Source organism: Sciurus carolinensis, chromosome 3 (assembly GCF_902686445.1).
Source record: "Sciurus carolinensis chromosome 3, mSciCar1.2, whole genome shotgun sequence".
Classification (NCBI taxonomy): domain Eukaryota; kingdom Metazoa; phylum Chordata; class Mammalia; order Rodentia; family Sciuridae; genus Sciurus; species Sciurus carolinensis.
Window position 1 is genome coordinate 21,604,463 of NC_062215.1, and position 15,318 is coordinate 21,619,780.

General features: G+C 42.0%; 1 protein-coding gene across 1 annotated transcript; it reads left to right on the forward strand.

Moving 5' to 3' along the window:
- Positions 1–5,257: 5,257 nt before the first annotated feature.
- Positions 5,258–10,439, forward strand: Krt40 (keratin 40). The gene is made up of 7 exons (XM_047543788.1): positions 5,258–5,683; positions 6,392–6,474; positions 6,734–6,890; positions 7,930–8,091; positions 8,169–8,294; positions 9,623–9,843; positions 10,340–10,439. The coding sequence occupies exons 1-7, from the start codon at positions 5,258–5,260 to the stop codon at positions 10,437–10,439; spliced, it is 1,275 nt and encodes a 424-aa protein (XP_047399744.1).
- Positions 10,440–15,318: the final 4,879 nt, after the last annotated feature.

The following is a 15,318-nucleotide window of genomic DNA, read 5'->3' on the forward strand; positions in this document are numbered from 1 at the left end:
AGTAACCATATTTGCAACCTGCATTAAAAACTGCTAAAATGAAAAAAAAAAAGAGAGAGAGAGAGAGAGAGAGAGAGAGAGACTAGACAATGGAGTTATGTCACCAACTGAGTTTGGAGCAGAGAAGGAAGGAAGAATTCAAGAGGGAGATGCTGTGTGCTCCGCTCCAGGTACGTCAAGCTTGATAAGCACACATGGCTTATCTAGGAGGAGTTTGGACAGCTGTTCTGGAGAGGAAGATGTGTGTCCATAGGAGCAGAAGTCTATGTTAAAGTCTTGTTGAGTACTTGCAGAGGGCTGGGCTGCACTTGTGCTGGATGAAATTCCATGTGCACAGCCGAGAGCTGCTGCTGGGTATTAGAAACTGAATGGAGATACTGGAGTGTTATGGTTTAGATGTGAGGTGTCCCCCAAAAGCTCAAGTGTGAAACAATGCAAAAAAGGTTCAGAGGAGAAATGGCCGGGTGGGAACAGTCTTAACCCAGTCAGTGAATTAACTCCTTGATGGGATTAATTGAAGTGGTAGGGAGTGGCTGGAGGAGGTGGGAACTGAGGTGTGGCTATGGGGTATATTTTGTATCTGGAGAGTGGAGTCTCTCTTGGCTTCCTGATGATGTGAGCTGCTTCCCTCTGCCACACTCTTCCACCATGATGTTCAGCCTCACCTCAAACCCCAAGGAATGGAGTCAGCCTTCTATGGACTAAGACCTCTGAAACCCTGAGCCCTCAAATAAACTTTTCCTCCTCTACAATTGTTCTGGTCAGATCTTGTAGTCACAGCAGCGAAAAAGCTGACTAAAACCCAGAGGTAATTTGCCATTTAATAACATTGAAGTTCCAGCCCAACTAGAGTAGAAAAAACTCTCTGAGTACCTGAAACATCAATTGATATTCTAGAAAGGATGCACTAAAAGGATAGGATGACTACCTTGAATAAGGAACACACCAAATCACACCCAATCTAAGTCTAACACTAAGCCTGAGAGGATCTCAGTGCAAGTCAGCATAGTTTGGTTGGTTGGTTTTGTACCAGGGATTGAATTCAAGGGCACTTAACTATTAAGTCATGGATACAGCCCTTTTTATATTTTATTTTGATTCAGGGTCTTGCTAAATTGCTGAGGCTGGCCTCCAACTTGTAATCCTTCTACCTCAGCCTCCCAAGCTCCTGGGATTAGAGGTGTGTGCCCCTGCACCTGACTTCAGTGTGGTTTTGGTGTGCATTTCCCTGATTGCTAAAGATGTTGGACAATTTTTCATGTAATTGTTGGTCATTTGTACTTCTCCTTTTTTTTCTTGTTTTTAATTTGTTCCTTATAGGTATACATGACAGTAAAGTGTATTTTGACATATTATACATACATGGAATATAACTTCCCATTCTTTCAGTTGTACCTGATGTGAAATTACACTGATCCTATATTCACATACAAACTTAGGAAAATTATGTCCAATTCATTCTATCATCTTTCCTATTCCCAACCTCCCTCCCTTCCCTTCATTTCCCTTTGTCTAATCCAGCGAACTTCTATTCTTCCCTCCTCCTTGCTTATTGTGAGTCAGCATCAGCATATCAGAAAGAATATTCTGCCTTTGGTTTTTTGGGATTGGCTTCTTTCACTTAGCATGACAGTCTCCAGTTCCATCCACTTACTGACAAATGTCATAATTTCATTCTTCTTGACTGCTAAGTAATATTCCATTGTGTATACTGTATTTTTCCTTTTGAGACGTGTCTGGGTCATTTGCCCATTTATTGGTTGGGTTATTTTTGTTGTTGCTATGGTTTGTTTTCTGCTTGTTGTTTTGTTTTTGGTGTTGAGTTTTTAGAGTTCTTCATTTATTCTGGATATCAATTGTCTCAGGGAAAAGTCACTCGCTGGCAAACATTCTCTCCCATTCTCTAGGTTTTCTCTTCATGCTCCTGTTTCCTTTGTTGGGTGGGAGCTTTTTAAATTGATGCCATCCTATTGGTTCTTGATGTTATTTCCTGAGCTATAGGTGTCCTGTCAAGGAAGCCGTGGCCTGCCCCTCTACCTTGAAGTATTTTCCCGTTTCCTTCTAGTAGTCGCGAAGTTCCTGGTCTTATGCTTAAGTCTTTGATCCATTTTGAGTTGACTTTTGTTCAGGATGAAAGATGAGAACCTTGTTTTATTCTTCTACACGTGGCCCTCCAGTCTACCCTGAACCCTTTGTTAAAAAGGCTGCCCAACGTATGTTTTCGGTGCCTTGGTAGGACAGTATTCTTGGTCCTCCACCAAATTTCCTCCTCCTTGACTGTTGGTTTTGGTGGCAAAAAAAAAAAAAAAAAAAAAAAAATGTGTCAAAACAGAAATCTCCATTAAATTCAGTGGATGTATTTTTAGCAAACATCTTTTAACATATTGTATCCCATATATATCACATCCCATGCTTAGGACAAAAAGACAAATAAGATACACCCATCTTAAAGGAACATTGTAAAAAAAATGCATAGGAATTACTTTTTTTAATTTTTATTTTTACAGACTGCATTTTGATTCATTGTACACAAATGATGCATAGGAATTTTAAAAGCAACATGAGTGCTCTCTAGTGGAAGCCTGTGCAGAGTGCTCTGGGGACAGCCCTTGGCTCAACAGGAGGGCGCTGCATGGCACTTCGACTGAGCCTCGACATTCGTGTTCATCCAGGAAAGGGACAGCAGGAGAAAGGTGTCAACCAGTCTGAACAGTGGCTGGAGCGTAAGTTAGTGAGACTGTCGGGAGATGAACCTGGAGGGGTCAAGTGGCACCTGGTGAAGGAAGGTCCTACTGTTGATGTAGAAAGTTTTGACCTCATAGGCTGAGAGTAACCAAAAAATAGATTTGTATTTTAGAAAAATGAACTGGCAGCAGTAGTTGGTGCATGCTCTGGGGTAGAACTCATTACAAAATGAAACAATCGTGTCTTTCTATCATGCCCTTTCAGGCAACTACTTATTTTCCTCTATTCCCAATGTTCCCCTCTTCCAAGGATGTTGTGCTATAGAAATGAATCCTGGCCAATTTCCATGCTCCAAGATGAGCCTGCCACTATTGATCATCACACAACATGAGCAAATTAATCAAGGTCAAAATAAATAGCACTACTCGGTGTTTATACACCTACAACAACCAGTAACCACGTTTTCCAATTAGAAATTAGTTCAAGACAAAAGGAAATATTTCTTATTTTGCCTTAAGTTACTTTAAAATAATACTTCACATAGCACCACATTTTAATTAGCTGGAACATATGATGGATAACCAAGACATGGGTACTCTTCAAAGGTATTTTTCTTTTGACTCATTAGTTTACCAAAAGGTTATAATTTTCTTTCAGAGATTTGTGATTTCCAAATGTGTTTTTGAATCCTCAAACTCATGTCCTTGACCAAACAACATTAATACACCAAAGAACCTCTAAGAAACTTTAACCTGTGTTGAAATGTAAAGAAAACACTACCTTCAAACCCATCTCTGCCCAGTGAATAATAAATCCTAAGAAACTCCTTTAATGTACTTGCATATGTTCATTGACTTTCATTGCTTCATTTCCATTAGTGGCTACAAAGGAATAGTGCTCAGAGTTAGGGTGAAAATTAAATTTATTTTGGTTCACAAAATTTTTGACTTTGTCAGATTAATGGGGGATTATCCCCCCTATAAAAGTCTTGGAGTCAGGTGTGGCGGTGCATGCCTATAATCCCAGTGGCTCGGGAGGATGAGGCAGGAGGATCACAAGTTTGAGACCAGCCTCAGCAACTTAAGCAAGGTCCTAAGCAACTTAGTGAGACCCTGTCTCAAAATAAAAATTGTTAGAAAGGGCTGGGGACGTGGCTCAGTGGTGGTTAAACACCCTGGGTTCAATCCCCAGTTAAAAAAAAAAAATTCTTAGAGATTCCAGAGGCAATTTTTCCTGTGAATTTTGAAAACGAAATAAATACAATTGAAGTCAAGCAAAGTGAAATTGATTATGCTTTATAAGGAAGATGAATTCAAGAAAGAATGCAAAAAAGTTACATCTCAAGTCCCTATCCCCCTGATCCCTCTGGATCAGAGATTTTATCCAATAGGATTACTAGTTTGGGGAATTTTATTCTAATTTACAGAATTTTATTGCCCAAGTTTCAGTATTTTTAATTTTCATAAAATCAAGGCCTTTGTAAGTAAATAAAACAGACTCCACATCTCGGCACATAAGACTCCTGTGATTTCCTCATCTCTGCTTAGACGTACAAGCAGTCAGGTTTTCCCAGGACACTAAAAGATGGTAACTTAGAATTTGTTTCACCCTTAATAGGAACTAGTAAGGGCTGGGGGTATAGCTCAGTGGTAGATCATGTGCTTAGCAGGTGCAAGGCCCTGAGTGTGAGAAAGAAAGAAAGAAAGAGAGAGAGAGAGAGAGAGAGAGAGAGAGAGAGAGAGAGAGAGAGAGAGAGAGAGAGAAAGAAAGAAAGAAAAAATTAGTCTAACTCATCTAAAAATGAGACATAGGAAATAGGGAGAAGGCAAGTTTCGGGAATTCAAAGATCACAACCACAGGTCTTGATGACAATTTATTCCCCTTAGATATGTAAAGTGACATTTCAATTTTCACATGCAGAGTTGCGGTTCTGACACACACACACACATACACACACACACACACACACACACACACACACACACATGCACACACTTCAAACCCAGTACATACCTTGTTCCTCATGATCACAAAAAAGCATTGCAAGACTGCTGATCAGAGTGATCATCTTCATGGTGGTGGCACAAATAAATGTCATTTAGTGAGTTATAATACTGATTTTTTTTTAAAAAAGTAGACAAAAGTAATCAATGCACAGGATCAAAATCTGTGGGTATATTATTTTCCTTATTTGAAATGAGTTGTATCTCTAATTACCAATTGGCCAAATTTTCTTTTTTGTTCCTTATTATGTCAAAAGGACAATGCCTCCTATGTCCATTTACTGAAATAAGTCTTTTATTCTACCAGCCTGTGGAAGTGGTGTAAGTCCTGATTTAGTAACCTGAAGTTATCCCTCTTTTATGAGGCATAAAACTCTTCCTCTGTAAATAAACAACATAATGAAATGTTAGTATGAAAACTGGCACCAACAGTGATAAAGAAAACATCCGGTGCTGTCAGTAAACACCCATTTGGGGGGACTCTATAAAGATCTCAGGAGGGAAGGAGAGGTTTGGAGTCGAGGTACCCAAACTATTGCAACCCATCTCTGTTCTTCACTTCCAAAAGGATGACCTCTGATGGTTCTGAAGCTTCCCCCGTGAGCTGCTCTTCTGAGTCCGGTGCCCAGGCTCCCAGCTGTGCATCCGCTTCCACCTGTCTCCCCCAACCCAGTTGTCAGACGCCATGCTTCCTGTCCAGGTCTCACCTGCCCACCGGTTGCCTCACACCCTGCTACTTTGCAGGGAGCTGTAACAGTCCGTGCCTGCTGGGGAGCTGTGCTTGGTGTGAGGATGGTGTGTTCAACAGCAATGAGAAGGAGACAATGCAGTTCCTGAATGACAGACTTGCCAACTATCTGGAGAAGGTCCGCAGTCTGGAGGAGACCAACGCGGAGCTGGAAAGCAGGATCCAAGAACAATGCCAGCCAGATACCCCGTTGGTGTGCCCGGATTATCAGTGTTACTTCAACACCATTGAAGACCTCCAGCAAAAGGTTTGGTGTCTGGAATCTCTAATGCCCCACCTTTCCAATCTCTTATTGGTTGTATCCCTATACTAGAAGGGGCTGTTCTATGGAAGTAAACCAAGGGAAGGCAGAATTCCAAGAGTTAATGTAGTACAGAGGCAGGGACCCTGAACTAACTCAGGACACCTGAGTCCCAGCCCCAGGGTGATCACCAAAGTTGAGTGACAGGTCAAGTCACATCTGTAGACTTGACCTTTATCATCTATAGGACAGGGGGAGACTACATTTATATCAAAAATCACTTCCATCTGTAACACTGTACAACTAACATTGTGTATAAATATTCTTTTTCACATGGATGTTGAATGTCACCTAGTTGAATTTCACCTACCAATCATTTTCTTCTTTTACTGATGAATTTCTATTATTGGGGATGGGGATATAGCCATAAGGCAAACTACTAATAAAAAAAACTTTTTACATTTTCAACTAGCAAGGAATGTTGCACAAAGTCTTAGATCATTTAAAAAATGAAACTCTGGGTTTCTATGTTTTGTTTCTAAATTGGCACTGTTTTTTTTTTCTTCATGAAGTGACACAGTTAATAAGAAAAGCGGGCAAATCAATTGTATACTTTCTTACAAAGACTTTCAGAAGATAACGAAAGGCATGGTTGGTAAAGGAGTAGATATGCAGATTTCAAAGAAGCATTTATTTATATAACTTGCTTCTCAGATCTTATGCACGAAGGCGGAGAATTCTAGACTTGCCGTACAGCTTGACAACTGCAAACTGGCCACGGATGATTTTAGGTCAAAGTAAGTTGAATTTTAATTTGATAATAACATAAGGTTCTCCCTCTCCACCTGCCTTGTATCTCTACCTCTCCCCCCAAATCTTCTCTGCATAATGTTTTTAAGCTGAGAGTGCTTTAAAAGTCTTGAACTTACCATTATTTGGGATGTGAAGGAAGTCATAGCAAGTGGCTCTCGTGACCCCTGCGTCACTCGCTGGTGCACTCAGCACTGTTCCGTGTGTGGCAAAGCAGCCACTGCGAGTCTCGCTCTTGCTTGACAGGTATGAAAGTGAGCTGTCTCTTCGCCAGCTGGTGGAGACGGACATCAGTGGCCTGCGCGGAATCCTGAATGAGCTCAACCTGTGCAAATCTGATCTGGAGGCCCACGTGGAGTCTCTGAAGGACGATCTCCTCTGCCTTAAGAAAAGTCACGAAGAGGTGAGAAAAATGGTCACAGCACTGAAGAACTCTAAGAGTGATAGAGTTCAAGTACCTAAATTTTTTTTTATTTATTATTGATTTATTTATTTTTGGTACAAGGGGCACTTAACCACTGAACCACATCGCCAGTCCTTTTTTTATGTTTTACTTAGAGACAGGGTCTCCCTGAGTTGCTTAGGGCCTTTCTAAGTTGCTGAGGTTGGCTTTGAACTTGCAATCCTCCTGCCTTAGCCTCCTGAGCTGCTGGGATCACAGGCATGCACCACTGTGCCCGGTTTCATGTATCTAAATTGAACCTGAGATGTTGCTTACGCTGGACTAAAGCTTAAGGTGTTCTCACGTGCATCTGGATCATTCCAGCGGGTCTGAATGTAGATGTACATCACTATATGCAGCATGACCCCTGGCCAGTGCCAGAGGGAGAGACCACACTCCTCCTCTCCATTGCTTTCCTGAAGGTGTTAAGTCACCCCGCACATGGCTCTCCTTAGCAGCTTCATGCCACCCCTAACTCCAACCCACAAGGTATGAAAACTGAGCCAATCAACACAGACTGTGAGATCCTACTCCAGAAAGGAAATCAAGAGTCACACAATATTTGGACTCAAATTTTTAAATATTCTGCATTTTTAAATGTTTTTAAATTATAAAATCTAAGAGTACGATTGCCCCATATTGATGAAGTTTGAAAATGAAAAACTGATTTAACCAAGTATATTTTCTCTTCGAACCTTGGATGATGATTAAGAACTAAACCTCACTGAGACCTTGCTATGTGCCAGGCTTTTTAGACGTTATTTCTGTGTGTATTAACTCTTCTGTATCCCACAACAACCCTCTGGAAAGGAGACAATTATTTTAGCCATTTCATAGATGAAGAAACAGGGGTACCTGTAAGTCAGCCCAGGCAACCTGATTCAAAAGCCCGCACCTTCATCGCCTAAACCAAAAACTGAAATGGCATGGCACTGGTGGTCCGCTTAACTTTCTCTGCCCCACCACCCTGTGACATTCTTTACTCCACCTCCTCTTTCAGGAGGTCAACGTGCTTCGGGGACAGCTTGGAGACCGCCTCAGTGTAGAGCTGGACACTGCCCCCACCGTCGACCTCACCAGGGTCCTGGACGAGATGCGATGTCAGTATGAAACGGTGCTGGCCAGCAACCGCAGAGACGCGGAGGAATGGTTTGCCCTTCAGGTCAGCACCCGCAGCAGTCAGGGGGCAGCCTCCAGGGCGGCGCCGTGCTGGGTTCTCTAACCCGGCCTGTGTTTCAGACAGAAGAGTTGAGTCAGCAGCAGCAGTCCAGCGTGGAGCAGCTGCAGGGCTGCCAGACGGAGATGCTGGAGCTGAAGCGAACGGCCAACGCTCTGGAAATCGAGCTCCAGGCGCAGCAAAACCTGGTGCGTAAGGCAAACACAGGGTCGTCTGCCCAACCCCAGGCAGGGGCAGTGTGTGTGGCAGGTCTGGATTTCCGGTTTGCAAGGACATCATTTCCTCACCTTTCCTAAGCACCACTGTTAACCCAGTTGGAAGCAAAAGTGACAGGTCAGCAGCTTGTATCGTCCCACTAAGGGTACCTGCCCTTCCTTTCTGGGCCTGTGCATGATCCTGCAGCACCCTCCAGAAATAGGAAGAGGAGGGAGGTCAAGGCAGGGCGAGCCAGTAAGCAATTAAGCATGACAATGGACAATGGATTTTTACTCTCTTTTAATCCAGAACAATTTTTCAGGCTCTTCATCACATCTAAAACAAAGTATAGCTTTCGAACTTTTCATCCTACAACTATGGTAAAGTTTCCTGGGATCCACATCTCATCCTGACCCCACCCCACCAAAGCCACAGGAATTCCAGGCAGTTAAGGTCACATGCACTAGTTCCAGTCAAGTACCCAAGTCCCAGGAGAAACCGGACGTGGATAATAGCTAGGCATTCATTCCCTGAGAGGCACAGTGCAACATACGCCTCAACGCCTCACCGTAATGTTACAGGGTACAGACCTTTACTAACCCATTCACAGACAAGGAAACTGGAGCTCAGATTAAATAATTTACAGGGGTTTCTGCAATTTTTTTTCTTTTTCTTTTTTCTTTCTTTCTTTTTTTTTTTAAAACCACTGAGCCACATCCCCAATCCTTGTTTGTATTTTATTTAGAGACAGAGTCTCGCTAAGTTGCTTAGTCTTGCTAAATTACTGAGGCTGATCTCAACATGGGATCCTCCTGCTTCAGCCTCCCAAGCCACTGGGATTACAGGCATGTGCAAACATAGCTGGGAAGCTCCTGCAATCAAAGGAGAGAAAGTGGAAGCTGAATCCAAGTGTTTCAAACCCAGAGCCTCTTCTCTTATAACCACACTATACCATCCCTCCCTGCTAGGAGCCCAAACTCAAGGTTTCCTCTCACATGCTCTGAATCCTCCTTAAGCTACACAAATAAATCTTAAGTGACAGGAGTCGTAGAGGTAGAATTAATAGCTGACACTTTGACAGGCCCTAACATTGTTCCAGGTACTGTTCAAGTTGCTCTCCACATATTATCTCATGTAATCCTCAGAACCTTCCTATGAGGAAGGAACTTTCCATTCCCCATTTTATGCAACTGAGTTTCAACAAAGCTAATTTTCCTAATGTCATCTCGCTAGAGGAGGGTAGAACAAAGACATGAAAACAAGCCATCTGGCCCCAGAGACCGTAGGACAGGATCCTTTTGACGGTATTTTCCGTCTGCAGACAGAATCTCTGGAATGCACTGTGGCAGAAACGGAGGCCCAGTACAGTACCCAGTTGGCCCAGATGCAATGCCTGATTGATAACGTGGAGAACCAGCTGGCAGAGATTCGCTGCGACCTGGAGCGGCAGAACCAGGAGTACGAGGTGCTGTTGGACACAAAGGCCCGACTGGAGTGCGAGATCAACACGTACCGGGGCCTGCTGGAGAGCGAGGACAGCAGGCAAGTTCCACAGTCACGTGTGAAGCCCCCCAGAGTCACGAAGAGGCCAAAAGAGAGAATCCCATTTCCCCCAAGGTTGGGCCAAGGTCAAACCTCCTTAATCTGTTAAGGGTTCTTCTTAAAAGAGTAAGGAAAGAGCCTGAAGCTAAGCTCATGACCGTGGATATTCTAAAATATTCTGACGTTCTAAAGCAGAATGATTTTCATGTATGATATTTCATGCTCAGGGTATTTCTTTGCCCCTGTTTTCCACTGAAGGGAAATCTGGAACACGCATTAGATGGCATTTGCAAAACAAAGAAAATATATTAAATACTATTCAACAGACACTGCTACAGTGAATGTGAAGTACCATTCTGGGTTGGGTCTGAAGCCCAAGGCTGTTCTGCAAGGAATTTTCTGCAGAACATAGTTAATGGGGAAAAATTTAACATGTCTAAGTTACATTTTGCCAAGATTTCCTTGTTAAACCCAGTTTAAAACTAATTTTCCCCAGGCTGGCCTGTAACCCCTGTTCTACAACATCCACGTCAAACAACACCTGTGAGCCGTGCTCAGCGTTCCTCATTTGCACAGTTGAAAACTGTTGTGCTTGAACCTTAAATGCCCAGCGTGGTGGATGGGAGAATGGAAGCCAGCAGTGTCTTAGGAAGGAGATGGGCCACCAGACCAGAAGCACGAGCCCAGAAGCTTCCAGATCCTCTAAGCGGCCTTGGTATATTTATCATTTCCTCTCCTTTAAGTTCATTTGTGGTGTTCTGGGAGCTCATAAAGCCTTCTTGCCAACCTCCAAATAAAATGCGTCTCCTTCTTTTAACATGGTAAATACAGTTTTGTGGCTTGTTGCCATGGATATGATAGCCATTTAATGCCAAGGGAATTGTCTAAACCCAGGACTCGAGTTTGACTTTGTACAAAACCAAGCTGAAAATATGGTTAACTCCTCAAATACAAACAGATTAATCAATACAAAAGGTTGTGTGTCATCAGAGACAGTTTCTTTCTCAGAGGAAATTTAGAAAGCAAATATAATAAATTATATTTACTTTATTTTTAGTTTTTAAATTTGGCATATTAAGCCGGCTGCAGTGGCACACACCTGTAAGCCCAGGGCCTCGGGAGGCTGAGGCAAGAGAACCGAGAGTTCAAAGCCAGCCTCAGCAACTTGGGAAGGCCCTAAGCAACTCGGAGAAACCCTATCTCTAAATAAAAAATATAAAAGGGCTGGGGATGTCGCTCAGAGGTTAAGTACCCCTGGGTTCAATCACTGGTACCGGGGCTGGGGAGATAGCTCAGGTGGTAGAGTGCTTGCCTTGTAAGCACAAGGCCCTGGGTTCGATCCCCAGCACCCAAAAAAAAAAAAAAAAAAAAAATCTCTGGTACCAAAAAAAAAGTGTTTTTGATATATTAAAGTGTAAAATATTCACAATTCCATTCCCAAAAAACATCCAATGTCAATATTTTGGGGAACTTCCAGTTCATTGTTTTTTCTTTTCTTTTTCTTTCTTTTTTTTTTTTTTTGTGGGGGCTAGGTACTGGGAATTGAACCCAGACACTTAACCACTGAGCCACATCCCCAGCCTGTTTTTGTATTTTATTAGAGACAGGGTCTTGTTGAGTTGCTTAGGGACTTGCTAAATTGCTGAGGCTGACTTTGAACTCTCAGATCCTCCTGCCTCAGCCTGCTGGGATTACAGGCGTGTACCACCATGCCTGGCTTCCACTTCATTCTAATAATTGGTTTTTCCACTTAGTTATAAGCATAACTACGTATGCATACATTTTCTTTTTTCACTTACATCATCTAAGTATTTTCAATCCTAACAAAAACATAAGATTGTCTTCAGGCCGTCATCTTCGTAGGTGCATAAAATATACCATACAGTACATTACTGTTATTGGGCATTTAGGTTTTAAGAATAATTATACTCAAAAAAAAAAGCAACCAACAGAATTTTCACTTCCAGAAAGATGAAGTAGATACACATTTCCTTAGTCCCCTTCCTGAATACAACTAGAAAAAAAAAATTACATATAAAACAAACATAAGAAGAACTCTAGAAAGTGGACAATTTTGAGGCTCAAGGAATCTCACCACAGTGCAATCCTTGGATTTCCTTCTGATCTCTTATATCCCAAAGTGGGAGCTGGAGAGATCAACCATCCAGAAACACCAAAAGGTACAGAGGAAGAAAAAAAATAATTGCCCAAAGAGCATCCTCTCATTAGCTAAAGAACCAGAAAAGGAGTCACCCAGCAAGGCAGAAAAAAATTTAGATAATAACCACTGTACCCAGCCAAACACCACAAAATAAAATCATTTTGCCCACTACCGTCCCCACCAGGAAAGGCCAAGAGGGACGTCTAGGTTTCCATCCTTCCCAGACTGTAGCAGGGCACCCAAACTCCCCCACCTGAGAGGAGTCAGAGAAGGCTGAGTGGAGAGACTCAGGACTTGCATTCCCACTACAAGATTCTGAGGCCCACCACCACCACAGTGTCAATGGAGACTCTCTGGGGGGAACGGACGTAACATCCCCCAGTAGCAATGAGGCACCTCTCCCCTGGGTGGTGTCAAAGGAGGCCTATTGGAAAACCAAGGGAATGGGGCCGCTACCATGCAGTGGAAGCCACATGGAAAGCAGTAACCAGACACCCTGTCCAGCCCATCCAGGTAGTATCCAAGGAGGCCAGGTGAGCAGCCTAAGTCCCATACCTCCCAGCAAGAGTGCACTGCCCGTGGGTGTGAAGGAGGTGAAGTGGAGAACCTGGACTTCCACTCCCACTTGCCCGTGTGAAGCAGCACCCACCTCCTCTTACCAAAGAAGGGTCAGGGAGACCTGCTGAGACCAAAACCGAAATAATATCCAGAGTCGCATAACCTAATCCCCCAAAGTGCAGGTTTCTAAAAATCGCTCTTCATACTAGAAACCCAAAAACTTAACTTAAAAATGAAAAAATAAGGGCTAGGGAGATAGCCCAGTTGGTAGAGTGCTTGCCTCACATGCACAAGGCCCTGAGTTCAATCCCCAGCACCAAAAAAAAAAAAAAAAAAGAAAGAAAAAGAAAAACAATCAACAGATTCTAACACCAGATGACAAAGAATCAGAATTACCTGATAAGAATGTTTAAACAGTCATCATAAAAATACTTCAACAAGCAATACCTCAATGAACTCTTGTAGCAAATGAGACAAGTAGAAAGTTCTCAGCAAAGAGGTAGAAGATATGAAGAACCAAATGGAGGTTTCACAACTGGAAAATGCCATAAAACCAATGGATGGGCTAAATAGCAGAATGGAAATATCAGTGGAGGGAAAATATCAGTGAACTTCATAATAGTATAATAGATATCGCCCAATTTGAAAAACTAAAATAGTCTTAAAAAACTGAAGCATCTCAGGGAACTTTGGGACTATATCATCAGATCTTATATTCTTGTCATCAGAGTCTTTAAGAGGAGGAAATGAAACCTTAAGAGTTGTTTTAATTTGCATTTCTCTAATTACTAGAAATGTTGAACACTTTTTCATATATTTATTAATCACCTGTATATCTTCTTCTGTAAAGTGTCTGTCCAGTTCCTTAGCCCATTTATTGATTGGGTTCTTTGTATTTTTGGTGTAAATTTTGTAAGTTCTTTATAAATTTTGGAGATTAGTACTCTATCTGAAGTGCGTGTAGAAAAGATTTTCTCCCACTCTGTAGGCTCTCTTTTCACATTATTGATTGTATCCTTTGCTGAGAAAAAGCTTTTTAGTTTGAATCTATCCATTTATTGATTCTTGCTTTGATTCTTGTGCCTTACTCCAATTAGAATGGCTATTATCAAGAACACAAACAATAATAGATGTTGGTATGGATGTAGGGAAAAAGGCATACTCTTACATTGCTGGTGGATTGCAAATTGGTGCAGCCACTCTGGAAAGCACTGTGGAGATTCCTCTGAAAACTTGGAATGGACCAAATCTACATTGTGTTGGCTTAGGAACTAACTTCCTTAACAAGACTCCTAAAGCTCAAGAAGTAAAAGTGCAAGAAGTATCAATAAATGGGACTGTATCAAACTAAAGCTTCTTCGCAGCAAAGGAAACACTCAAGAACGTGAAGGGAGAGCCTGCAGAAGGGGAGAAAATCTTTACCACCTGCACCTCAGATGGAGCATTAATCTCCAGGATATAGAAAGGTCTCAAAAAACTTAACACCAAAAAGATTAAGTAACCCAATCAATAAATGGGCAAAGGAACTGAACAAACACTTCACAGAAGAAAAAATACAATCGGTTGAGAAATACATGAAAAAATGTCAACATCACTAGCTGTTAGAGAAATGCAAATAAAACTGCACTGGGCTGGGAATATAGTTCAGTTGGTAGAGTGCTTGCCTTGCAAGCACAAGGCCCTGGGTTCAATCCTCAGCACCGCAAAAAAAAAAAAAAAAAAAAAAAACACTGCACTGAGATTCCATCTCACTCCAGTCAGAATGGCAGTTATCAAGAATACAAGTAACTGTAAATGTTGGTGAGGATGTGGGGGGAAAGGTACACTCATACATTGCTGGTGGGACTGCAAATTGGTGCAGCCACTCTGGAAAGCAGTATGGAGATTCCTCAGAACACTTAAAATAGAACCACCATTTGACCCAGTTATCCCACTCCTTGGTCTATACCCAGAGGACTTAAAATCAGCATACTACAGTGACACAGCCCCATCAATGTTTATAGCAGCTCAATTCACAGTAGCTGGATTTTGGAACCAACCTAGATGCCCTTCAACAGATAATGGATAAAGAAACTGTGGCATTTGCAGGTAAATGGATGGAACTGGAGAATATCATGCTAAGTGAAATAAGCCAATCCCAGAAAACCAAAGGTCAAATGTTTTCCCTGATAAGTGGATGATGATATATAATGGGGTGGGGCGTGGGGGTGAGAGAAGAATGGTGGAACTTTAGATTAGATTAGGGAGAGGGAAATGAGAGGGAAGAGGGGATGGGGGTATGAAAAATGGTAGAATGAGACAGTCATCATTACCCTATGTACATGTATGATTACACGAATGGTATGAATCTACATCATGCATAACCATAGAAACAAAAAGATGTACCCCATTTGTGTACAATGAATCAAAATGCAGTCTGTAAAAATTTTTTAAATAATAATTTTAAAAAAGAGGAGGGGAAAGAGAGCACAAAATGGATTAGAAGAAATAAAAGCTGAAATTTTTCCAAATTTGACAAATGACAAAAATCTACAGATGCAAGTAGCCACGCCAACCCCCAAAAGGATAAATCCAAAGAAATCCACACCAAGACATACCAGGACAATTTGCTGAAAACTAAAGCCAATTTTTAAAAAGTTCCTGAAAGGAGTAAGAGGGAAATAACAGTTTACCGTAGAAAGATAACAAGTAACATGATGGTAGATTTGTCACCTTAACCATGGAAAACAGTAGGAAGAAGTACAAGTGCCGAGAGG